The sequence below is a fragment of the Pygocentrus nattereri genome, chromosome 22, assembly GCF_015220715.1.
Source record: "Pygocentrus nattereri isolate fPygNat1 chromosome 22, fPygNat1.pri, whole genome shotgun sequence".
Lineage (NCBI taxonomy): Eukaryota > Metazoa > Chordata > Actinopteri > Characiformes > Serrasalmidae > Pygocentrus > Pygocentrus nattereri.
Window position 1 is genome coordinate 16,488,073 of NC_051232.1, and position 26,581 is coordinate 16,514,653.

The window sequence follows — 26,581 nt, forward strand, 5'->3', positions numbered from 1 at the left end:
TATTTTACTTAATTGGCTCATATATAGAGATAGAGACTTTTGAGAAGACATGATCTCATGCTAAACCAAAAATCATATTAATAGAGGTTTTTGTCTGTACCGCTCTCATCTCATTGTACTCTAACCTGAATGTTTTTACCCATACAAAGAAACCTAAGTAGTATTAAACTTATTTTTTCTTATTAAACTTATTTTTAAACTTATTAAAGTGAATGAGACTGCATATAGAGCGGTTCAGCATCAGACACCCCAAGCTATTCCACTAATACGATCTCATAAAAATACAGGCATGTGGGGTACAGGTGTGAGCATGCGTGGTCCAAATCAGGCAGAGGATACCTAGATCAGGTAGTGACAGAAGGTACATTAGCGGTGCTGACATTCCACATCGACACGTGGCAGCACACGGTCACTCTTGAGTATGTTTCAAATTCCCAGCACATCACTATGCTCAGCATCATTACTACGTTAAATTAAAGCTATATTGAGAAAAACGCTAGTCTTATAGATAAACACACAGTGCTAATGGTCTTTTACCTCAGCTAATGTTACAAGTGAGGTCTTTTTTCAACAGTCAGTTTATGAATAGGTAAACTTGATTCCAAGCATGATAAATGATTTTGAAAGTTGTATTTGATTATATTTAAACTAGTGAAGTGTTGTTTATATGCATTCTGAGCACTGATCTGTTACGTTACTCTATACAGTCTCACAGTGCTGTTGTCCACTGCAGGCATTTTGAACTATACAGAGTATCACACAGTGTGGTTCTTGTCAGCCAACGAGTTTTCTTATTTGAATATAGAATTAATGCCCAGAAAACAACCCCTTCTTCTCCAAATCTTGGTTAAAACACACACACACACACACACACATTTTCTAAGCCGCTTCTCCCTCAGGCTCGCGGGGTTGGTTAAAACACACTATACAAAAACTAAATTGTGTTTTTTTCCTTCCCTTTCATCACAGATGTCTTTCAACAGAAAAAAAATGTCTCATTTCAGGGCACCAGCAGAACTTAGCATTATCATTAGTTATTTGGATGACTTTTGCCAAACAGTTTGGACCAAACTGAAGGTCTAGCTCTAATAGTCATGGTTAGCTGATTGTCTAGCACGCTACACACTCGCATATGCATGCATGAACGCACGTACACTTGAGACTGCTGACAGAAGATGGATGAATATGCCACAGTCATTCCTTGTAGATCTGATGGGATAGGTGTAAGAATTATACCAGTAACCTCACCAAGGGGACCTGAGCTGTTACTACTGATAAGAGGTGTGAGAGACAGGGGTGGGCTTTGCGTTCTCTCTTTCCTTTCACGAAGACTTTTTTCACTCTATATATGCCTCCATAGGTCTCCTATCTGTGTCATCATTCAATTTCCATTTATCTTTTAAGTGGGTGTTATGTTATTTTGATACATGCAGTAATCTAGATTCTGTATTTTTTTCCTACTGTGTATAAGTTACTGACAGTCTATCTGTTATAGTATATGCACTCATATGTAAAAGTTTGGGCACCCCTATTTTTTCCCCACATAGCACATTAACAAAATGTCATTTGACCATGGATATTCAAACATTTGCATATAGTTCACCAACCATTGATACACAGTGATATCAGAATCATATCAGTTAGGGATGCACTGATATTGGAACTCTAGGCCAATACTGATATCCAGTACTTGTGGGCTGGCAGTGAACACATATACACATGATTAAATAAATAAATAAATAAACAAACAAACATAAATAAATAATTAAAGTGGGAGTAGTAACTAAAAGGGTAAAGTTAATGTTGGTTTGACACAGCTATTACTATAGTACCAGGTTGTTTGTAAGATGTTGCTAGAGCATTGCTAGGTGGTTGCAAATTTGTGGGTATATACAAATAAATGCTGAGCTGCTAGTAGGAAGGTTTGGAAATGGTTAAATGAACAGTGACATAAATAAAATCACTACTGTTAAATGCAATATTAGTGTTTTTCTGAGTACATCAGTGCTTACTGCCCAGATATGTGTAATGTTCTCTGGTCGCTAAAACCTTTGCAGAGTATTATATATATATAATCGCCAATTCCAATGAAGTTGGGACATTGTGTAAAACGCTTTTCAACCTATATTCAATTGAACATGATACAAAGACAAGACATTTAATGTTCAAACGGATAAACTTTATTGTTTTTTGCAAATATTCACTCATTTTGAATTTGATGCCTGCAACACATTCCAAAGAAGTTGGGACAGGGGCATGTTTACCACTGTGTTACATCACCTTTTCTTTTACAACACTCAGTAAGCATTTGGGAACTGAGGACACTAATTGTTGAAGCTTTGTAGGTGGAATTCTTTCCCATTCTTGCTTGATGTACAACTTCAGTTGCTCAACAGTCCGGGGTCTCCATTGTTGTATTTTGCGCTTCATAATGTTCCACACATTTTTAATGGGAGACAGACTGCAGGCAGGCCAGTCTAGTACCCGCACTCTTTTACTATGAAGCCACGCTGTTGTAACACGTGCAGAATGTGGCTTGGCATTGTCTTGCTGAAATAAGCAGGACGTCCCTGAGTAAGACATTGCTTGGATGGCAGCATTTGTTGCTCCAGAGATTTCTCCAGATTCTCTGAATCTTTAGATAATATTATGGACTGTAGATGATGAAATCCCTAATCCCTAAATTCCTTGCAATTGCACATTGAGAAACATTGTTCTTAAACTGTTAGACTATTTGCTCACACTGTTGTTCACAAAGTGGATGCTCCCTTTATGCCCAGTCATGACACTCACTTGTTTCTAATTAACCTGTTCACCTGTGGAATGTTTCAAACAGGTGTTTTTTGAGCATTCCTTAACTTTTCCAGTCTTTTGTTGCCTCTGTCCCAACTTCTTTGGAACGTGTTGCAGGCATCAAATTCAAAATGAGTGAATATTTGCAAAAAACAATAAAGTTGATCCGTTTGAACATTAAATATCTCGTCTTTGTATCATGTTCAATTGAATATAGGATGAAAAGCATTTGCAAATCATCGTCTTCTGTTTTTATTTGTTTTACACAACGTCCCAACTTCATTGGAATTGGGCTTGTGTATCTATATATATAGAGAGAGAGTAAATCATGCCTACATGTCTATTTAGGGAAGGTGTATATTGCATGCAAATTTGAATGTCAGCTTAGCAGCTTAGCTGCAGAGTTGAACTGCCTGAGAACCGCAGCAGCGGTTCTCTACCACTCTCCCAGGGCTGTTGCCATGACATTGAATCCTGATTGGTTGCGATCAGCAAGGTGACATTGTTTCCAGCCTCTGTGTGGGCAAAAGCGTATTTTACAGGATTATGTTTGTTTAAAAGCCCAAGAAGATTTGCCAGTCTAGTTATATGCCTGTGAAATCATCAGACAGCAGTCTGGGTGATTTGAATATTCCGTATTAGAGCAGGATTGGACAGGGATGCAGTGCACAACTTGGCGCCTTGGAGCAGTACAGGAAAACTGCATTGGCTACTTGTTTTTCACAGTAGACGATGTGGAGGAGGGCATAGATCACATGACCAAAGAAGCAACTTGCACACTTCATAATGGTTTCTGTTGTCGGTCCACATCAGTGTTGACAGATAGATAGATAGTTAAATTCCATACACTCCCCGTTTTTTCATGCTACCACAGAAAGCAAACTTGTATTAAATACACCCATCTGACACTTGCTGTGGACTTGCTGTGCTGTGGTTTTACAACAAAAATATGGCTGTCATGGACATGTCTGCTATCTGGTCAATGAAAGAAATATAATAGCCCAGCAGATGGAAACCAGTGATGACGCATGACAGTAGAGGTTGCCATGTCACTGGTCAGACCTGGATCAGGTCATCCCTATTTTTTTTGTATCCAGTGGGACCTTGGTTGGAGCTGGTTGTAATTGAGACAAATTAGTGTGATGAACTAGCACTGTGAAACAGTTCTGTGATAAGGTCTCCCACTGCTGTTCAAAGGTTTGGGGCCCCAAATGTGTGAAGGAATGCTTTCGCAGGTCCTTCCTTCCTGTTGCTCTTAGATTGTACAACTAGTACTGCTCCCAGTAGAACCCCCTCCACCCCCCAGTGGACCTCACACACCTACAGAATATAAGCTGTGATTTTATCACCTTTTCCTGTGTGTAATATAATCAACACTTCATGTGCAATGTTTAAAAAAATCTCTATAGTGTAAATACTCTTTAGTTATTCTTTAGCAATTATAATTGTTTATATTGTAACTCCTCACGGTCCCAAGTGTGATATAAAACAGTACATCATGTGCAAAACTCCATGTGAATCATGTGAATGTAAATATCTTAGTTTTTTAATTTATTTATAATTCTTTATTTGAAGGACAGAGTTTATATTTTTCATATTATTTGTTAAGTACTTAAAGTTAATTACTTGCTTGTTAATTCTCTTTTTTCATTGCTGTCCCTTTGCAGCTGTAATACTGAGAATTTCCCCACTATGGGACTAATAAAGAACTTATCTTATCTTAACAAGTCATTGTATTATAATGCTAAGACTCCACAGCATCATGGATTTTTAAATGTTTTTTATGAAAGTTTAAATCATTGAATAGTTAATTAGGTAATTAAGCTTTTAAATTTTTTTAAATGGGTTTACTATTAGGCTAATATTGATCACTGAGAAGGAAACTCCTTGTGTATGACAACCGCAATATTGTCCTGATTAGTGTCAGCTTGTTAACACCTCTAAAATCTATTGATTTTTTTATGGCTGTTTTTGAGTGATAAAACATGTTTTCATATTTCATATCTTCAGTGCAATCATCTAAAATATAGGAACTACAGAAATAAGCTAAATATGGCCAAAATCTGTTTTTTTTTTTTTTTTATCATTTTGTTGTTGCTTTTTCCTTTCCTGTGATTACCATGATACCCGTTTATTAACTTCTACAGGTTAGTCAGAATGCACATTCCTAGTTAAAACTAAGTCAAAAGGCTTAAAGGGCGTCTTTAAGACTTATAAATAGGGACCAATAAAGGTTCTTGGAGGCTTGCACAAAGAAAAGGTTGTTCCTCCAACAACCTAGAACTGAAATGTGGTTCCTCCAGTAACCCTGTTAGATGGGAAGGCTTTAAGGCACATTTTTAGTTCTTTGAATACACTATTGGATATTTAAAGCCAAAGTGTTTACAGTGTAGTGAATATGTGAGCAGATTTTGAAATATCTTTAGTTCTTAAGATAGAGAGGACAAATGAAGCTTCAAATCAAAACAGTCTCCTGTAATGTTGCCAGTGGCTCTGCCCTTGAATCTGCTTTTTTGCAATGGACGAGAAATGAACTTTGACCTCTTTGACTTACTTGGCCGTGTTGCCCTAGATGGAGTGAGGAGAGAGACTTCCTTTGATGAGTCGCCAATCAAGCTGCCCTTTTCCATGGACACACTCACACATATGTGCTCATACACACACACAGCTGCCCTCTATCTCCGCTCCTATTGTGTCTGAGTGGGTTGTACAATGGAGATGGCAATCTGGAGACACAGAGGAGTGGACCAGACGGGCGGGCCGAGGGGGAAAGCAAGGAGAGATGGAGAGATTGGCCCAGAGATGAAAGGCCTGGCCTGTCGTTTAATAGCTGCAGCGAGAGAAACAGTGAGGAGAGAAGAAGTGAAGAGAGAGAGAGAGAGATTAGTCACTGTAGAACGCTCTGCTGCTCGGAGTTGTGCTTCAGTAGCTCCTTCACGCAGGCAGCTACAGAAATAGAAACAGGAAACGCTTTCATTTCACACAGCGGCCCTTTAAAATCACCAGCACATTTACCACTGATCGAGAGCGCGGGAAGGAGAGAGGAGGAGAGAAGGGAGGAGGGAGGGATAAGAGAGACAGAAAAAGCAATGAAAGGAGATGAGAGGGGAAACGTGGATCACTACATCTTCATAATAAGCTGCTGCCGACGACAGGAATACAGCCTAATGAAGGAGAACCATCTTTTCCTTAAGATTGTTAAAGAGGCAGTCCATTTATTTCACTTCTTTGCCCTTTATATAGCGCTTGAGTGGCCGTTTGTGGATGCCTCGCATTACATCGCCTTAATGTTCAGGTGCCCCATATTTCAAACTGCCTTATTTTAAATCTTTAATCTTAGACATGCACTTGCTTTATTTGGTCCTACTTTTATTTCTTCAGAGTTATATAGTGTTCATGTCTATACGGTAAAAAAATAAAACAAAAAAATAGACAAAATAGAACCTGTAATGCTACGTAATATAAATACTGCTAAATGAATACTATAAGGAATATAATACACTTACAATTTATTATTCTTTGTACAGTCTACAACTTAATTGATATTTATTCAGTGTTTCACAAACTGCACTAAACTAAATCCAATTAAACGCTACTAATTATGCTCTCATTGTAATGAAACATGCAGGTGGTGTTTTTAAAGTGCTAATGATATCTGGAATATGCTCAGAAAAGCATACTCTCACATAATTGATCATTATTCATAGCACTATGGTGTCAGATTGCTTGTTTTATTTTGAGTAAATTGTAAGGAACTGATGTGAATTTACAGTAGAAACATGGGATATGCAAGGGGTTCAATGTACAACCCCAATTCCAGTGAAGTTGGGACGTTGTGTAAAACATAAATAAAAACAGAATACGATGATTTGCAAATCCTTTTCAACCTATATTCAATTAAATACACTACAAAGACAAGATGTTTAATGTTCAAACAAATATTCACTCATTTTTAATTTGATGCCTGCAACACGTTCCAAAGAAGTTGGGAGAGAGGCAACAAAAGCCCGAGCACATCTGAGATGGACTGATGCAAAGTGGAAAAGTGTCCTGTGGTCTGATGAGCCCACATTTCAAAGTGTTTTTGGAAATCATGGACGTCGTGTCCTCCGGGCCAAAGAGGAAAAGATCTGTCCCAAATGTTATCAGCGCAAAGTTCAAAAGCCAGCATCTCTGATGGTGTGGGGGTGTGTTAGTGCCCATGGCATGGGTAACTTGCACATCTGTGAAGGCCCCATTAATGCTGAAAGGTACATACAGGTTTTGGAGCAACATATGCTGCCATCCAAGCAACGTCTTTTTCAGGGACGTCCTGCTTATTTCAGCAAGACAATGCCAAGCCACATTCTGCACGTGTTACAACAGCATGGCTTCATAGTAAAAGAGTGTGGGTACTAGACTGGCCTGCCTGCAGTCCAGATCTGTCTCCCATTGAAAATGTGTGGCGCATTATGAAGCGCAAAATACGACAACGGAGACCCCGGACTGTTGAACAACTGAAGTTGCACATCAAGCAAGAATGGGAAAGAATTCCACCTACAAAGCTTCAACAATTAGTGTCCTCAGTTCCCAAACGCTTATTGAGTGTTGTTAAAAGGAAAGATGATGTAACACAGTGATAAACATGCCCCTGTCCCAACTTCTTTGAAACGTGTTGCAGTCATCAAATTCAAAATGAGTGAATATTTGCAAAAAAACAGTTTTTTTTTTTTCAACATCCATTGATCTTCTTCCAGGAAGGTTCACTACAACTCCGGTTGTTTAATACTTCTGAATTATTGTTCTTACACTTGATAAGGGCATTCTTAGCCATGTAACTATATTGTCATAGTCATTTGCCTGAACATTGAAGGACGTTTCATTTGTGTATTTTCTAAGCTTCACCATGATGTAGAATGATTTTGGCTTACGTTGCATATTGTATTTAATTTATACCCACAAAATAATCCTGAATAACTGTTTATAATCCTGAGCTCACGTAGACTTAAAAGAAAGCAAAATGTAAATGGGAACAGAAGGGACATATGAGTACTATTAAAGGAGTATTATTCTTATTTCCTCTTCGTAGTCAGTGCTTGAGCTTTTTATGCCCAAGATTTTGTAGAAAAAGTACCTACACTCTAAAAAGCTTAGTTTGAGAGAGGTGGAAAGGTTTTGACAATGTTTAAATGTGACTCACAGTCAGATAGTAATGTTTGTCGATCAGAGGAATGTTTTGGCGATCTGATTTGCAGTGTAGACGCATGTGTTAATGTTGCTAAAACTGTAACTTCCTGCCTTTGTGTGAATGTATGGAGTTCAACACCTGCTGTTGGGGGTTTCACTGCTGTTGGGGTTTCTGCTTCTTCCCATGCATTTCCTTGTCTAACAGAATGTAACTCCCTTTTGAAAACCCCTAAACTCAGATGTATGTACATGAGCGACATGGGCATTATGCAAAAAATGTTAATATTTATATTTCATTAATCAGCATTATAATACAGTTTATAATACAGTGTTGATTAATGCACCATGGGGAATATGCTAACTCTATGTTTGCTATTTTGCATTGGGATGTCTCTTGTCTGTTGGATTATGTTTGTTAGATTTATGCTAAAAGTTTACCAAAGCCCACTTAAGTTGAACTGTTGGCTAAGTACAGGTCTTACTATACCAAATTGTGAAGTCCAAATTAATGAATATGATTTTGCTAAGTCTGATTTAAATTACATCAGGTTTAAAATGTTTTTACTATGTGATCAAACAATTAAAATAATTAAGATAAATTTTGTGTAGTTAATCAAGATTCAGAAATGAAACATTAAAGTGACTCTGATAAAAACTTCTATGCAAAAAAAAACAGCAAATCATTAAACAAATGAAAGTAAATTATTATATGATGGCTTTTCCCTTTGATTTCTTTAAATGGTGAAGTCTTGTGGGTAAACTTGCAGAGTCTTTTACAGTATTCAGCATTGATGTGTAGTTTGTGTTTGAGACTATATATATATATATATATATATATATATATATATATATATATATATGAGCTTGTTGAACATCCTATTCCAAAACCGTACTCATTAATATGGAGTTGGTCTCCACTTTGCTACTAACCTCAAGATTTTCCACAAGCTGCTGGAGAGTGTCTGCGAGACTTGTCCCCATTCAGTCTAAAGAGCATTTGTGAGATTGGGCACTGATGCTGGACAAGAAGGCCTGGCTCGCATTACATGTTCCAGTTTTTGGATGCTGTAGCATTAATGTTGTCCTTCATAGAAATTAAGGAGCCCAAAACAGCCCCATATTGGAAAACAGCCCCAAACTATTATGCCTCCTCCACCAAACATTACTGTTGGCCCTATTCATTCCAGTAGGTAGCATTCTTCTGGCATTCGTCAACCCCAGCTTCACACATCAGACTGCTAGATATAGTGAAGCATGACTCATCACACCAGAGAATACATTTCCAGTGCTACAGAATCCAATTGCAGATTTTTACTTTACACCTTTCAGCGCTTGGCAGACAGTGGCAGATCTCACACAGCAGTTTTCATAGGCTGACCAGCGGCCAGTGTTTGTTGATGAAGGTTGTGTTGCTGTTTGCTTAATTTTACGCAGCTGTTAGCAGACACATCTGAACTCAATAATTAGTAGATAAGTCCATCATAATAATAGTTCAATATACACAAATACACAAACAATCAATGATTCCTCTGGGTCTTTGTAACCTCTTGCTCGTGTACATACAGCTCATGGATTCTTGTGGTGGAAGGTCTCGAGGGGAACTGTAGTTTTCCACTTTGCTGTTGATTTTGTTAGTTTGCTTTTCATCAATTTCTTTAGTTCTTCCACAGACACTGATGAAGGTGTTGTAGGTATCACTTAAAAATATATTTGGTTTTTCTACAGATTGTTTGAAGGGTGAAACTAGAAAAAATATATTTAAAAATCTCTAACATTTTGTTGCCACATTGACACCTCATTGATATGTTTTTCACAAATTTGACAGCCATAGTGATTATACAATTGCATAATTAGCAATACTGCACTTTTTGAGCCCCACTTGTTTTGAAAAAAGAAATTGAATAGCATTCCTTTCCACAATGCTTGAAGGCTTGAACAAGTACAACCATAAATATGTTTCTACAATATACAAATTGAAAGTTTGGAATCTACACATTCAATAGAATTTCTCTGCTTGCCTCAATGAACTGTGTGTGATGAGTAATGAATTTAAATTAGAAAATGATTGTGTTATTACAGACAACAGCTGAAAAATTTAAGGTTTAACCACAAAAGTAATGAATAAATGATTTGTGATTTTTGTCTTTCCTTAGAGAGGAAGCTTAGCCTTACTTGAATGTGATGGAAAATCCCCATTGTTGGTGGTTTTGCTTTGTGCATAAATGTGTTCAACACACACACACACACACACACACGCGCACACACACACACACACACACACACACACACACACACCCACACCAGATATGCCTTATGTTCAGGGTGAGTCTCACCCTCTTTTTTTCACCCATCTGCCCCTCCTCCTACACTCCTTCCTGATACACCTTTCTACCTGTCACTGTGGCATCCAGTGCGTTCTCCTCCCCAACAAACCACAAAATAACAAGAAAGAGAGAGAGACAGAAAGAGAGGGAAAATAGTGTGTGTGTGTGTGTGTGTGTGTGTGAGAGAGAGAGAAAGATTTTCCTTAAATATAAGGAAAAAGAGGGAGAGTCATAAAGAGAGAGATGGTGAGAGACTGAGAGAGAGTAAGTGATACAGAGAAAGTGAGTGTATGAGAGAGAGAGAGGGAGGAAATGTAAGAGAGACAGAGAGAGAAAGAAAGAGAGAAGAGAGACAGAGGCAGAGACTGTCAGAGGGATCGAGAGAAATACACAAAGAGATAGAGAGATGATAAGTGAAAGAGAAAGACACAGGTAGATAGAGTTACAGAGAGGGAGCGAGAGAGAGAGAGCAAGACAAAAAGTGAATTAGAGAGAAAGTCGGAGAAGGAGAGCGAGGTCAAGGATGAAAGAGGGTTGGAGAGTGAGTGATGTGAGTGAGACATGCAAAGAGTGAGGGAAAGACAGTAGGAGAGAACAAAAGAGGCAGATAGAGAGGAAACACAGACGGCTATAGAGTGAGTGTGTGAATGTTTAGTTCTTTGTCATCATGAATTTATGTGTGTTAGTCTTTTCTGTAAGAGAACTTACTGTCTGTCTTCTCTCCCTCACACTCGTCATAACTCTTAACCCCTCAGGATGCATTTGCCTCAGACCATCCTGGGGCTTAACACCTCGTCCGGCAGCTTTTCTGGCGTAGGACCTGCGAAAGAATTAGATTACTCTTTCACACATTTCAGATAATTCACAGTGTTTTCACAGTTTGGCATGCAAATTGATTTTATGTCTGAAAACAGAGCCTTTGTTAGAGAAGTTTTTTCTTTCATGTGCAGTTTAATGTGTTTTCTTTGAGGCTGTGGAAGTTAATGCATCAATACCACATTAACACAATAAATTATTAACACCACTTTTTAAATGTTGTAAATGCATTTTTCCAGGTTGATGCTTCAAACTGTCAGAGCTAATTCAGGCTGAAGCCCAGCTGCTCACACGCTGTGTTACTGAGCTAAAATCCATGACACCTTTAACATCTTTAGCAGACTAGATTACACGGGACAGTACTTGCGGGAGAACTTTGGATAGATCAACATCCTGCAAACAACATTAACCGCAGTTCCCCTTCAGAGACTCCACTTTAACAAGAGTTACACAAGCTGTATGAACAAGAGGCTACAATCACAAAGGAGTCGACCATTGACTGTATATATGATATACGCTCATTAATTAGAAAATGCAACCACTGTTGCTCTCCCGGTATGTCAGTAGTGAAAACTGATGAAACAGTGATGTGGAAATCTGACTGTCATGCTTTAGGATCATGCTAACACTGCATTCACACAGTGATGATAATGTTGTTGAATTATTGAAAGTAATAAATACATCCTGATGAAGCTTTTTTATCCACTTATGTAACTACAACTGAATGTTCCACTCTTTAAACAGAAAATAAAATCTTTCCTTAGGGTCAAAATTTTGCATGTAAGACACATTCTATGGTTAACTCTAGAAAATAATGTGATTAATTGCAATGCTGCATGTTTCCTATAGTTTTCATATTATCTATATGTTCTTATTACATTGTAACCAAACTGGTTATCTGTCAGTAGGGCTCTAGATAAATCTTGCTGCAGTTTCTCTTCCCATCTTCATGGGGTCAGTAGAGAGGCGTCCTTGGGCTGTGTATAAATAGAAGAAGCCAAGCAGGTGGTACTGAGGGAATTGTTTCCAGGTGGCACATCCTCCATGCTGGTTATCTCCTTGATAGGAAACTGTGTGTTTGCTGCCTGTTAAGGAGATTTTATATGCCCTAGACGGTTTTGGGTTGCTGAAGTTGGGACTTACTTGGGCCTCCTGGCACATCATTCCCGCTTCACTCAACCACACCATTAGCCGCTAGCACTGGCCGCCATTTGCTTCTCCATCACAAACTACTATAGCCTTCTATGTGAACTGTTCTACCACCTACTTATTGAGACACCAAAACTAAAAGCTGCAAAGTAGTTGATGGACTTTACTTGTGTGGTGTTTTGATCACTCACTCGGTTTGATGTTTGATGGTTTGGGTTGGGTGCTGTAAATTACTTTGGTTTGTTTGTTTGTTTGTTTAATATATTTCCTATTGTGTATTAAAGTTATCTTGTATACAACTCAGCCTCAGGAGACTGCTATAAATCGGACTAACTCGCTGCTTAATTGCCACACACTACGCAACTTGTACACGGTCCCAGGTGATACCCTCCCTCAACCAATTATTACCACCTATTAGTGGACTCCACGCTAGTGGCCACAACATATAGTTGCTTGCAAAAATATGAATACCAATAGCCAAATATGTTTATTTTCTAAGTGAAAATAAGGGAATAAATATGGCACTTTTCTGCACATTTTAGTGCACATTTATTTATGTTATGTTTATGTTATTTGTGTTAAATTGAGCAAGCAAACAGTAAATGTGCAGAAGTATTTTCACACCTCCTCTACAGAGGATGTGAAGAAACACAACATTTTTCATGTTATTTAACCAAGAGCCCCTAAACTTTTACATATGACAGTATATTTACAGTACTGTACATAGGTCCCAAATGGTAAGGGTCCCATAAGAGAAGGGAACACATATTATTAACTTTGTAAACTTAAAGGAAATGATGTTTAATTCCAGCTTACTTTGAAACATAATAAATGGATCCATGGAACTTAACATATGGAAATGTTAAAAAATTGGTTGACCAAATGTAAAAAAAAAATGTAAATATCAAGTCACAAGGCTTTATTATGACAGCAACCATATAACACATATATGGGCATGTCCTTACATTGTATAAAAACAAACATGTGTGTATGTTACACATAACTCCAATACGACTGTTTAGTCTGGCTTCTCCTTGTAGGGATGAACTTTCATGTCCCATGTCACTTCCGATACTTCCTGCTCAAGCCTACATCAATAAACCGCTGTCATACAGCTCCACTGACTCTCCACTACATCATCTGCAGTGTGTGTGTGTGTGTGTGTGTGTGTGTGTGTGTGTCTTTTTTCAGGAGGGTTAGTGGGGTGGGGGGGTGAGGTGAGATTCCGTTTAAACACCATTTATCTTTGTCTCTCTGCAGTCCCTGCACTTACGATTCTGGCCTGTCAAAACACACCCTCCCCAACGACTTGCAGGACACACACACACACACACGAGTACACACTCTCTCCAGACACCTGGCTTGCTCAGTCATCCCCCAAACCGCAGAGATGCTGGAGAGAGAGAGAGAGACAGGGAGAGAAGGAGAGAGGGAGGAGAAGAGGGAGCACTTTGACACTTAAATGGAGAACAGAAGAGAGGACATCTCTATTTTTTATCAGAAATGCAGCTCGGGCCTGAAAAAAAGCACCCTCATAGCACATAACACATTCCACCCACCCGAACTCTAAACATGCTCTGAACCTGAACTCTGGACTCATTTAACAGTAGAGTTTGCCCATACCATGCGGTGCTATTTTTCACAATTTTGCGTGAAAACTCTTTTTTGCAAATACTAATGCACAGTTACTTTCTATATGATCAACTTAAAAAATAGTAAGTGTGGCATGTGGAAAAGTTTGGACATCATTTCAGTTGTAAAATCTCAGAACTTAGTAAACTGCTTAGGCAGGTCAGGAATTGAGCCCTTCCAGTGAGGGTTTACCATCCACCTATTTTTTTGGACCAAGTTATCTATTTTATTTTGTGCAGAATTTTATATTAAGAAACCAAACTATAATTATGTCTTATTGAGCCCTTTATTTTAAATCAAACAAAGACATACCATACATATATTTTTCACAAAGAATGTCACATATACCTTTTTTTCAAGGGCTCAGTTGTTATTAGAAACTGTCAGCTGTTGAGAATTCCACAAGTCTGATCTCGAGGATGTTTTTCTACATTAAGTAAGGGAAGGCTAGAAAAACCAGCTTGCAATTTCCACTGTCCAGAAATGGCAGTGAAGTGGAACTGTGAAAGTCAAGGCAAAATCTAGAAGACCAAGAAAACTCTTTGAACATTTCATATGCTGTCCAGAAAGGCAAAACACAACCCTCATATGACCGAGAAAGACCTGCCACTGACACAAACATTTCTTTTTCAGAACCATCAGCCAACTATGTTTGCACACTGTGGAATTAGACATCCGCATTTAATCCATCTGTGCAGTGAAACACCCACATACATGCACATTAGTGAACACACACTAGGGGCCAGTGAGCTCACTTGCCCGGAGCAGTGGGCAGCCCTATCCACTGTGCCCGGGGAGCAATTGGGGGTTAGGGGGTTAGCTTAAGGGCACTTCAGTCATGGACTGTCAGCTGAGGGGCTGACAGTGATCTGCATGGAAGAGACATCAGAAGGAAACTTTACCTGCAAACTCATTACAAGGGTCAGCATCTGAAGTATGCCAAGCAACATCTAGATAGGCCAGAGACAATTTAGAAACGTGCTGTGGACCGATTAAGTAAGAATAGTAAGAATGGAAGTCACAACCACTAAAGATTTGTCTGGAGACAGAAAGGAGCAGCATTACATGAAAAGAGCCTTGTCAGTGGTTAAACATGATGGTGGATCTACAGGGAAATTCACTTGAAAGAGGCCCTGAATATTCTGCTGTAACTACCTGTTAGGATGAAGGAATTGGAATCAAAAAAATATGCTACATACCTTGACGTCTGTGTAATCGGTAGCGTTACATGGGATGCTGGAAGTGATGTCTGTTTTCTTCAGGACACATGAGACACATGAACGGTTATGGGTGTATGTACCCGGAAGTTGCAAACGGAGGATAAACGTCACAGCGCCTGAATTGTTTGAAGCTTTATATATTGAGGAGCACATTGCTTCGTCCTAGCGAGAGTTATTACAGAATATTTGGGGCTTTTTTCAAGTGAATCTCCCTGTATTATACTTTGGGGTTGTGTGACAACCAGTGGCACAGAAAACATTACATGGCTAAATGGAAAAAGGGATTCCACCGAATATCAGCAAAAGAAAAAGCAAGATCACAAGTGTACTGTCACAATGTCACTTGCAGAATTACTGTGTGTGCAAGCTGTGATATGTACCAAAGGAGGTGTTAGCAAGCACTAAATTAGCAAGGTGTCTAAACCTTTTCACATGCCATAATTGTTTTTTTTTGCAATTAAAAAAAAATGTCATCACACTTTTCTGTAGATGTTATCTTACTTTTCTTTTCACGCCAAAAATCCACAAAATATGTAATTTGGCCAGGGGTGCCCAAATTTTTACCTACAACTGTATAGATTGAAGACTTTAAATAGTCAATATCCAGGAAAGCCAGTTTTCTATAATAAAAGAATGTAGTATAAACATGTAAACAACAAAATGTAATAATATATTTAATTACAGAGCATTTTACATGCCTGTGGCAGCTCAGAGTTCTTAGACATGTCATGAAGCTTAACAGTGATAGAAGAAACTGAGTATTAATTTATAAATCATACAAGACACAGATCCAATTAAAAAGATAAATACTAAATAGTATTATTTAGTATTAAATAATTTTATTTAAACCCCACATTTAAGAGATATATTTTCAGATGTTTCTTAAAAGTGATCACTGAGCTTGACTGTCTAATAAAAGGTGGAATTGAGTTTCACAGTTTAGAAGCGTATTAACAGAGAGGCGTCTCTCCACACTTTTGGTATTTTATGGAAGGTATTTCCAGAAGGTCAGGATCTGCAGATCTAAGATCACTGCTAGAACATAAACAGATGGGCATACTGTGATATAAGCTAGTGATTTAAGGTCATGTAGAGCCTCAACAGCTAGTAACAGAACTTTAAAATCTGAAAGATACAGGTAGCCAGTGCAGTTCTTTCTAAATGGGAGTGATATGAGCTTTCTGCGGTGCAGTGCTGCACAGGCAGTGGGAGCCGGAGCTTGTGCGGGAGGTTGAGAGGTACCAACTAGATATAGTTGGGCTCACCTCCACCCACAGTGTTGGCTCTGGAACAAAACTCCTTGAAAGGGGTTGGACCCTCTCCTACTCAGGGGTTGCACAGGATGAGAGGCGCCAGGCGGGATTGGGGATACTCATGAGTCCCCGGCTGGCGGCTGTGCAGTTGGAGTTTGTCCCGGTGGACGAGAAGGTCGCCTCAATGCGAATTAAAATCGCAGAGAGGAAATCTCTGACTGTTGTGTGTGCTTATGCACCAAACAACAGCTCAGAGTATTTGGTCGTCTTGGAGCGAGTCGGCGGGGTTCTGGAAAGGGTCCCACCTACAGACTCCATAGTCTTATTGGGGGGCTTCAATGCTCATGTTGGCAATGACTGAAAGACCTGGAGAGGCGTGATTGGAAAGAACGGCCTGCCCGATCTAAACCCGAATGGTGAAGAATGGTGGAGAAACTCTGACTTCAAATAAGAATATTGTCGGTCGGTGGAAGGAGCACTGTGAGGAACTCCTTAATCTGGGAGACCATTTCCCTGGTGGATGTCACTGAGGTAGTTGGCAAGCTCTTCAGTGGAAAGGCACCGGGGATGGATGACATTCATCCGGAGATGCTTAAGGCTCTGGATATTGTGGGGCTGTCGTGGCTGACGCGCCTCTGCAATATTGCATAGACCTCAGGAACAGTATCCTTGGACTGGCAGACTGGGGTGGTGGTCCCCATTTTTAAAAAAGGGGACCAGAGGGTGTGTGCCAACTATTGGGGTATCACACTACACAGCCTCCCTGGGAAAGTCTATGCCAAGGTGCTGCAAAGGAGACTCCAACCGATAGTTGAACCTCAGATTGAGGAGGGACAATGTGGATTCCGTCCCAGACATGGAACAATGGACCAGGGGGCATTGGAGTTTGCCAACCCAGTCTACATGTGTTTTGTGGATTTGGAGAAGGCTTACAACTGGGTTCCCTGAAATATCTTGTGGGAGGTCCCCCGGGAATATGGGGTACCGGGGCTACTGCTCCGGGCCATTCGATCTCTGTATTCCTAGAGTGAGAGCTGTGTTCATATACTCAGCATTAAGTCGGACCCTTTAAGTATAAGCATTGGGCTCTGGCAGGGTTGTGCCCTGTCTCCACTCCTGTTCATGATATTCATGGACAGGGTATCAAGGCATAGCCAAGGTCAGGAGGGCATTATGTGTGGAGGCTGGAGGGTGGCATCTCTGCTGTTTGCAGACGATGTTCTTTTGACTGAATCACATGATTGCCTTCAGCACTCACTGCAGTGGTTTGCATCCAAGTGTGAAGCGGTTGGTATGCGGATCAGCACCTCCAAATCTGAGTCCATGGTCTTAGCCCAGAAAAGGATGGCATGCCCACTCCAGGTAAGGGGAAAGGACTTGCCCCAGGTGGAGGAGTTTAAGTATCTCTGTGTCTTGTTCACGAGTGATCGGAAGAGGGCTTGTGAGATCGGCCACAGGCTGGGACAGGCGGCAGCAGTAATGCGGTCACTGTACCAGACTGTAGTGGTGAAGAGGGAGCTGATCCATAAGGCAAAGCTCTCTGTTTACTGGTTACTCTACATCCCGACCGTCACCTATGGTCATGAGCTGTGGGTAATGACCAAAAGAATGAGATTGCAAATACAAGCGGCGGAAATGAGCTTTCTTCACAGGGTGGTGGGCTACACTCTATTTGATAGGGTGAGGAGCTTGGCCATCCGTGAGGAGCTCGGAGTAGAGCTGCTACTCCTCTGCACTGAGAGGAGCCAGCTAAGGTGGTTCGGGCATCTAATTTAGTTCATATCTACATAAGAACCATATATATGAAAAATTTCAATCTGGATTCAGGCCACATCACAGCACTGAGACAGCTCTAGTTAAGATAACTAATGATCTTCTTCTTGCCTCTGATCAAGGCTACGTATCCCTGTTAGTGCTACTTGACCTCAGCACAGCTTTTGATACAATAGACCACAATATTCTCCTATAAAGGTTAGAAAACATGGTTGGAGTCACAGGGACAGCCCTATCATGGTTTGAATCTTACCTAACAGAACGTTATCAGTTTGTTAATGTAAATAATTTATCTTCCAGTTATTCAAAGGTAAGATTTGGAGTTCCGCAGGACTCTATTTTAGGACCTTTATTATTTACTCTATACATGTTACCGTTAGGCACAGTTATAAGTAGCCATGGCATTAACTTTCATTGTTATGCAGACGATACGCAACTGTACATATCAGCCAAGCCTGATGACAAATGCAGATTAAAGAAAATAGAGGACTGTGTAAAAGACGTGAAAAGGCTGGATGTCACAGAAGTTCCTCCTACTAAACAGTAACAAAACAGAGGTTCTCCTTCTGGGTCCAAAATTAGCAAGAAATAAACTACCAGATTTAATTTTAAATCTCGCCGACTTTCCAGTTACACCTGGTTCAGCAGCAAAAAATCTTGACGTCATAATTGATTCCCTACACTGATAGTCTCATAGACTCCTAGCTATTCCTTCTACCAATACTACTGCTATTAATATTAGTAGTATAATCACTTGTAGGTAGTTTGACCAGAAGAGGATGGGTCCCCCCTGTTGAGCCTGGTTCCTCCCAAGGTTTCTTCCTCAGTTCTGAGGGAATTTTTCCTTGCCACTGTTGCCCCTGGCATTCTTGTTAAAACTTTGTCTTTTCTGGAATTCTGTGAAGCTGCTTTGTGACAACATTCGTTGTAAAAAGCGCTATACAAATAAATTTGATTTGATTTGATTTGATTTGGATGCCTCCTGGACGCCTCTCAGTGAGGGTGTACCAGGCATGGCCTACCGGGATAAGGCCCTGGGGTCGTCCTAGGACCCGCTGGAGGGATTATATCTGCAAGTTGGCCTGGGAGCAGCTTGGGGTCCCTGGGAATGAGCTGGAAGAAGTTTGGGGGCGCAATAGGGTCATCTGGGATTCTCTGCTCTCCCAACTGCTACCGCGACCCTATCTGGATTAAGCGGTTAACGACAATGATGATGATGAGCTTTCTGTTTCTTGTTTTTGTGGACTTGTGCTACTGCATTTTGTACAACTTGTAGAAGATGTGTAGTTTTAAGAAGAGCACTGCAGTAATCAACTTTACTTGCAACATATGCATGAACACGTTTGTCTGCATTGCTCTGAGATAGAAGAGGCCAAACTTTCTCAGATTTCTCAAATGCTAAACAAAAGCTACTTTAGTGGCTATGTTTACATGTGGGATAAAACAGATCTCAGAATTTAAGGTCACACCCAGGTTTCATACTTCAGGTTTGGTATATAAAGCTAAAGAACTGAGCTTCTCATGAAGCAGCTTTCTTTGAGTTTTAGTACCAAGGAACCGTTATTTGTGATTTAGTCGTGGAACATTTTATGACATCCACTGAGAAATATCTGACATGCACCAGCTAAGCCTGTCAGAAGGAATGGAAATATGTAATTGCATGTCATCAGTATAGCTATGAAAATTGATATAATATTTCCTAATGATATGACTTAGAGGCAATATGTACAAAGATAAAGGCATAGGCCCTAAAACTAACCCTTGTGGGACTGCATACGTGTTTTGATGAATGACTTCCCAGTGAAACCAAAAATTGTCTATTCATTAAATATGATTTAAAACATTATGATACTGTCTATCCAGTATTCAAGATGGTGGATTAGTATCTTCTGACAGTATCAAAAGCTGCGCTAAAATCTAACAAGACCCAAATAGAAGGATTTTGTGCATTAGTGATAAGCCTGAGGAAATATATCACTCACTTCCCAGTCAGTGCAGTCCATATATGGAAACAAAGCTGCCAAAACAGCTTGTTTTAAATTCATTATTTTGTGATGTCATACATCCACCAATTCAGCTTACAACTGATTCACCCCACCCGTTCATACTGTAGTTATAAAGAATGTTCCAGAACTGAGGCATAACAGAAGGAAGTCCATCAGCTCTGTTGTATTTACATATATCAGTTTTTAAGGTGCAGTAACCAGAACAGACTGTGTAATAAAAAATGTAAAGGGATAAAGAGAGATTGGATAATAGTCATGTAAAAATTAAATATGGCTTTCATAAAAAGCACAAAAACATCATAAACAGACCCCCAAGAAAACAGGAACATACAAGGAAAATGTAAGATGTGGGTCTGTTAAATTTTTAAAATTTAAAAATAAAAAAATGTAAAAATAAAAATTCCTGCATAATTGAATCTTTGAGACATAATCATCTGGAGGTGTTATTTGTAAAATGGACAATTAGTAGAAGTAGAAACTTAATGACTCATATTTCTTTACAGTGGTGTTGGTAAATAGGAACCAGGAGTTGGAATGTCAACAAGACAGTGATTTACTATCCAAAATGACCAGTCAAACTACATCTGTATTCTGAGTTTTGTGTTGTTGCTTTTGAAACAAAACCTTGTTTTTAATTTCTAAAATTGTAACTTAACAGGAAAAGAAAAAAATGTTCTGAACATGTGATGTTAATGTTGAAAAATTGTTAATAAGCTATGTTGCATTGTTTCTTTTAGGCCATTTATCATTCATTTTTAAAACAATGCAAACCATAAAGTGCATAGTTAGCACTTTTGCAAACATTTCAAATTTTGCAGAATATTACAAGAAAAGGCCACATTTTTTCCATGACAGTGATGATAGTGTTAATGATGGTAACGTAGTGGTAAATCTGTGAAAAAAAAAGTTTTCTTCTGGTACTATTTTACCTGTATAAATGTGACAGCCTGCATCTGCCTCTCCGGCATTAATGTGTTTTAAAAATATCTTTTAGGCCTAATTTTTCTCTCAAAAGTATTGTAAAACAATGGCACAGTCTTTCGGAAAGTATTTCATGCATTAGCTTTCTGTGAGGGAGCTTTTAGAATCATTACACTCTTCAGACATCTGGTTCCTGTCACCACCACTGTAAACAATTCTGACTTGATAAGTTTCTCAATAATTGTGCATTTCGCATCAAACCACTCTGAACGACTTTGTTTACATCTTAACCATTTAATAATGCAGAAATTTTTAAAAATTAGTGGAATTCCCCTTAAGCTGCATTTTTCTAAATGAAATAATAAAAGACAGGTTAACTGCAGCTGACCGAAGAGACATGACATGTGATTCAGAAACAAAGTGAAATGAACCTAGGGACTGCCTGAAGAGGTAAGTCTTCAGACCCTGGTGAAAGGACATGATTGAGGGGATACTTTGTATTTACATTACTATTGGTGATCTCTTTCTTTCAGATCCTCCCTCCTCAGTCTTGCTTCCTGATCAGCTGCCACCAGCGCGGAGCTCCACGTCCCGCCCTCATCCTTACACAGGAACACTCCGCCCCTCACTCACCACCACCACTACCACTACCATGGCTCCACCCCGCCGCCGCGATGACGACAACTTCCTCCCTGAGGCCCTGACTCGGCCCCCTCCCTCTGCCCAGACGCCTGTTGTCATTGACTACTGCTCCCCTCGTGTGACTGCTGAAATCTCCTGGCCCCAGACTCACCAGGGACAGATCGCCAAGCAGCCATGCCCACCAGGCACCATAGGTAAGACTAAGTTAGAGGTTCAGCTGTGTTTTGTATTTATCAAATGCAATGAGTAAGTGTAGCTCAAAATACCTGAATAAATATTAAACTAAGCTTACCAACTGAAGCGCTTCAAAGCCCTCTAAACACCTGTAGTTCATCCTACATTCAACTTAGTTGGATCATTGTATTCAGGTGTTGCATTCAGTCCCATTGCCACAAGTGTATAAAATCAATCGCCTAGCCATGCAGTCTGCCTTAACAAACATTTGTGGAAAAAAAATTCGTTCTAAAGGTCCCACTGAATTCAAGTGTGGTACTGTAACAGGATGCCATCATTGCAAGTCAGTTTGCAGAATTTCTTCCCTCCTAAATATTAAATGATCACCTTTGAGTGGTTTTAGTGAAAAAAGGAAGCTTTTAGGAACCCCAGTAACTCAGCCATGAAGTGGCACACCTGGTAAAGTTACAGAGAGAAGTCACTGAGTGCTGAGGCGCATTGTGCATATAAGTCACCAACACTGAATGCCAACTCAATAACTGCAGAGCTCCAAAGAGGTCCTCTGGTATTAACATCAGCACAAAAACTGTGCACCGGGAGCTTCACGGCATGGGTTTCCATGGCCAAGCATGCATGCAAACCTACATCACAAAGCACGATGTCAAGCGTCAAATGGAGTGACTTAAAGCACACTGCCACTGGACTCTGGAGCAGTGAAAACGTGATCTGTGAAGTGACTAATCACGCTTCTCTATCTGGCAGTCTGATTGATGAGTCTGGGTTTTGCGAATGCCAGGAGAACATTACCTGCCTGACTACACTGTGGCAACTATAAATTTGTTGGAGGAGGGATAATGCAATGGGTGAGGCCCTCTATTCCAGTGAGAGGAAATCTTAATGCTTCAGCATATTAAGACGTTTTGGACAGTTTGTGGGAACAGTTTGGGGAAGATCCTTTCCTGTTCCAGCTTGACTGTGCCCCAGTGCACAAAGCAAGGTCCATAAAGGCATGGCTGGGTGTTTCTGTTTACTTGCTGGGTTTTACATGTTGGGAAAAAAATTTAACATAAAAATGTGCACACCAGATTTTATGTTTTATGTATTTGTCCCAGTATGTTTAGGAAATAAACAATAATTGTACATTAAAATGTGCAAAATTGTGATCACTGTAGAGGATGTGTAACTTATTTTCACTTAGAAAACATCATTTGACTAGAGGCACCCAAACTTTTGCGTACAACTCTAGCTGCTAAAGATTGATGTGTTGATCTGCTTTCTAAATATCAAAATAGCAAGGAATTTCTAACTACAAATCAAAAGTGGGCTTGGCTTAAAAAAATAAATCTGATGTGCTGGAAGTGGGTGTAATTAGCAGTCTAGATTTTGGAAGAGCATGCCTATTGTACCAAAAATGTGGAAAGACCTTTTTTCTGTTATTTTGCTCCTAAACTGTAGAACTCAATCCCACCTTTTATTAGGTGTTTTTGGTCAGTACACACTTTCATGAAGCATTTGAAAGCGAATCTCTTTAAATTCTCTTTTTTACTTTTGTGTTGTCAGTGCATTATATAATATAAATTGAATGCTTTATGTATTTTTCTCCTTATACACTATATGATCAAAAGTATGTGGACAACCCTCCTAATTATTAAGTTTGCGTGATTAAACCACACGCCTTGCTAATAGTTTGTAAAATTAAGTACATAGCCGTACAATCTCCAAACAAACATTGACAGTAGAACTTAAATGTGGCACAGTCATAGGATGGAATCTTTACCACAGGTCAGTTTATGAAATTTCTGCTTTGCTAGATCTGTCCCAGTCAACTATATTATTGTGAAATGGAAGCTTCTAGGAGCAAAAACAGCTCAACCCTGAAGCAGTAGACCATGTAAATTCATGTGCTGAAGTGAGTGGCCCGTAAAAATTGACTATGCTCTTTTGCATCACTCACTACAGAGTTCCACATAAGCACTAGAACTGTGCAATGGGAGCTTCATGAAATGCACTTCCATGGCCTGTACATAAGCCTAAGATCACTATGTTCAATACCAAGCGTCAGCTGGAGTGATGTAAAGCATGTTGCCTCCAGACTCTGCAGTAGTGGTAATGTGTTCTCTGGCGTGATGTTCATGCTTCGTTATCTGGCAGTCTGATGGGTTTGGTGGATACTAAGAAAATGCTCCTTACCAAAATTCAGAGTGCCAACAGTAAAGTTTGGTGGCGAAGGAATAATGACCTGGGGCTGTTTTTCAGGGTCTATAGTTCTTGTGAAAGGGGAATGTTACAGTATACCAAAAACATTTCAGACTATTACATGCTTCTAGCTTTATAGCAACAGTTTGGTGAGGGCCCTTTCCTGTTCTAGCTTGACTGTGCCCCATACACAAAGCAAGGTCCATAAGGTCATGATATTTTACGACTTTGATAGTGGGCTGCACAAAGACATGACCTTAACCCCACTGAACACCTTTGGAATTAATTGGCACTTCAGTAGTGAACCAACCTTCCCATCCAACATCAGTGTCTGACCTTACAAATGCTCTTTTGACAGAATAGACACAAATTTCCACTTACATACTTCAAAATCTTGTGGAACACATTCTCAGAAGAGTGGAGCCTTTTTATAGTCACAAAGGGGGTCAACTACATATTTATGCTTATGATTTTGGAATGGGATGTCAAACAAGCTCCTGCAGGTGTGATGGTCAGGTGCTCCCACATTATTGACCATGTAACATATTCCTTTCATGTGCAATTAAATATGTTAATGTTAAACCAAAAATTAGGGCTCCCATGGTGGTGTAGTATTTGTTTATATGGAGCAGAATTGCTCTTCACGTCTGAGGTGGGCTGACCACTTCTGTTTTTATGTTCTTGGTTTCCCAGGTGTTGCAACGTTTACCTGCATGATGGGTTACTGGGACCCGAAGGGGCCAGACATGAGCAACTGCACCTCGCCATGGACCAATCACATAACTCAAAGAGTAAGTGCGCTCAAAATAGCAAAAGTAGAAGCAAAATTAGTTTAGCCAATTAAATAAAAGTTCTATCTATAATACATAAGTAAAAATTGCAGTTTACCCTGAGGGATTTTATTGTTTTATTCATTTAGTTATAATGCTGCTTATCACACAAAAGCAGCTGGAAGCGCAAACTGCTTAGAGCAAAATACAGTGAACGAAAAAATGTCATCAGTAGGAAAAAGAGCCTAAAACCAAATTTGGTTTCGACCAGCAGTCGAACTTAGGCCCAATTAAGCTTTTGTTACTCTGCCCAAGGACAATACAATTGGTATCATTGTTCTGTATGTGGTGTGTGTATCTGTGTGAAAGTGTGTGTGCCTATAGTGGTAAAAGCATAACGATAATGTGAAATGGTTTCCCGTATGTTGCCGAGAGCAAATCTGTAAATAGGCAGAATTGCAAATCTATGAAGCAATTTGTTCCTCCACTTAATTTACCATCAAGGGACGGAGAGCATAAAATCAATAAAAATATACCCACTTACCTCATATCTCTCTTGCTCTCTCTCTCTACCACTCTCTGTCTGTAGATGAGGTCCGGAGAGACGGCCGCTATAGTAGCCCGTGAGCTGGCTGAACAGACGAAGGCAGAGTTGCGTCCAGGTGACGTTCCCTCCACAGTCAAAGCCATGGCACAGCTGGTAGAACTACTAGACGTTCAGCTTCGGAATCTCACACCTGGAGGAAAAGATACAGCAGCCCGTAGCCTTAACAAGGTAAAGCTGACTCATGTATCATTTGGTTGATAAAATTGGTTGATATTAATGTTCCACACCCCATCACTAAACACTCCTGTGAGGACAATTTGACCAAAAGATTTACACCCCTGCCTTTTAGAGCAGGAATTGATACTGCATCCCTGTCCCTCATGGCCACACAGTGGTAGCATTTAGATCCCTTCGTTTTGAAACCTTTGGTAAAGTTTCAGTAGTGTTATGACTTTTGTTTGTGACAAAATGGAATATTCAATAAGTAATTTGAATGAAATTAATATATTTAAAGTATAGGTTCATTCAAATCAATAGGATTTTAATCTAAGCCAGTTAAATGTGTGAAAGGGGTTTTGAGCTCTGACTTTCAACGGTATTTGTACAACCCCAATTCCAATGAAGTTGGGACGTTGTGTAAAGCATAAATAAAAACGATATTTACGGATTTGCAAATCCTTTCCAAACTATATTCAATTGAATTGACTACAAAGACAAGATATTTAATGTTCAAACAGATAAACTTTGTTTTTTGCAAATATTCACTCATTTTGAATTTGATGCTTGCAACACGTTCCAGTGAAGTTGGGACAGGGGCATGTTTACCACTGTGTTACATCACCTTTCCTTTTAACAACACTCAATAAGTGTTTGGGAACTGAGGACACTAATTGTTGAAGCTTTGTAGGTGGAATTCTTTCTCATTCTAGCTTGATGTACAACTTCAGTTGTTCAACAGTCCGGGGTCTCCGTTGTATTTTGTGCTTCATAATGCGCCACACATTTTCAATGGGAGACAGGTCTGGACTGCAGGCACGCCAGTCTAGTACCCGCACTCTTTTACTATGAAGCCACGCTGTTGTAACAAGTGCAGAATGTAGCTTGGCATTGTCTTGCTGAAAAAAGCAGGGACATCCCTGAAAAAGACGTTGCTTGGATGGCAGCATATGTTGCTCCAAAACCTGTATGTACCTTTCAGC

At 39.7% G+C, this 26,581-nt stretch overlaps 1 protein-coding gene across 8 annotated transcripts in view; it reads left to right on the plus strand.

Moving 5' to 3' along the window:
* The window catches only part of adgrl3.1 (adhesion G protein-coupled receptor L3.1), a 200,303-nt gene that overhangs the window by 96,423 nt on the left and 77,299 nt on the right, over window positions 1–26,581 (plus strand). For all 8 annotated transcript variants that reach the window (XM_037532789.1, XM_037532791.1, XM_037532792.1 and 5 more), the window contains exons 7-9: window positions 21,587–21,889; window positions 24,759–24,856; window positions 25,425–25,610. In XM_037532789.1, the coding sequence (XP_037388686.1) occupies window positions 21,587–21,889; window positions 24,759–24,856; window positions 25,425–25,610 (587 nt within the window). The remainder of the gene's footprint in view (window positions 1–21,586; window positions 21,890–24,758; window positions 24,857–25,424; window positions 25,611–26,581) is intronic.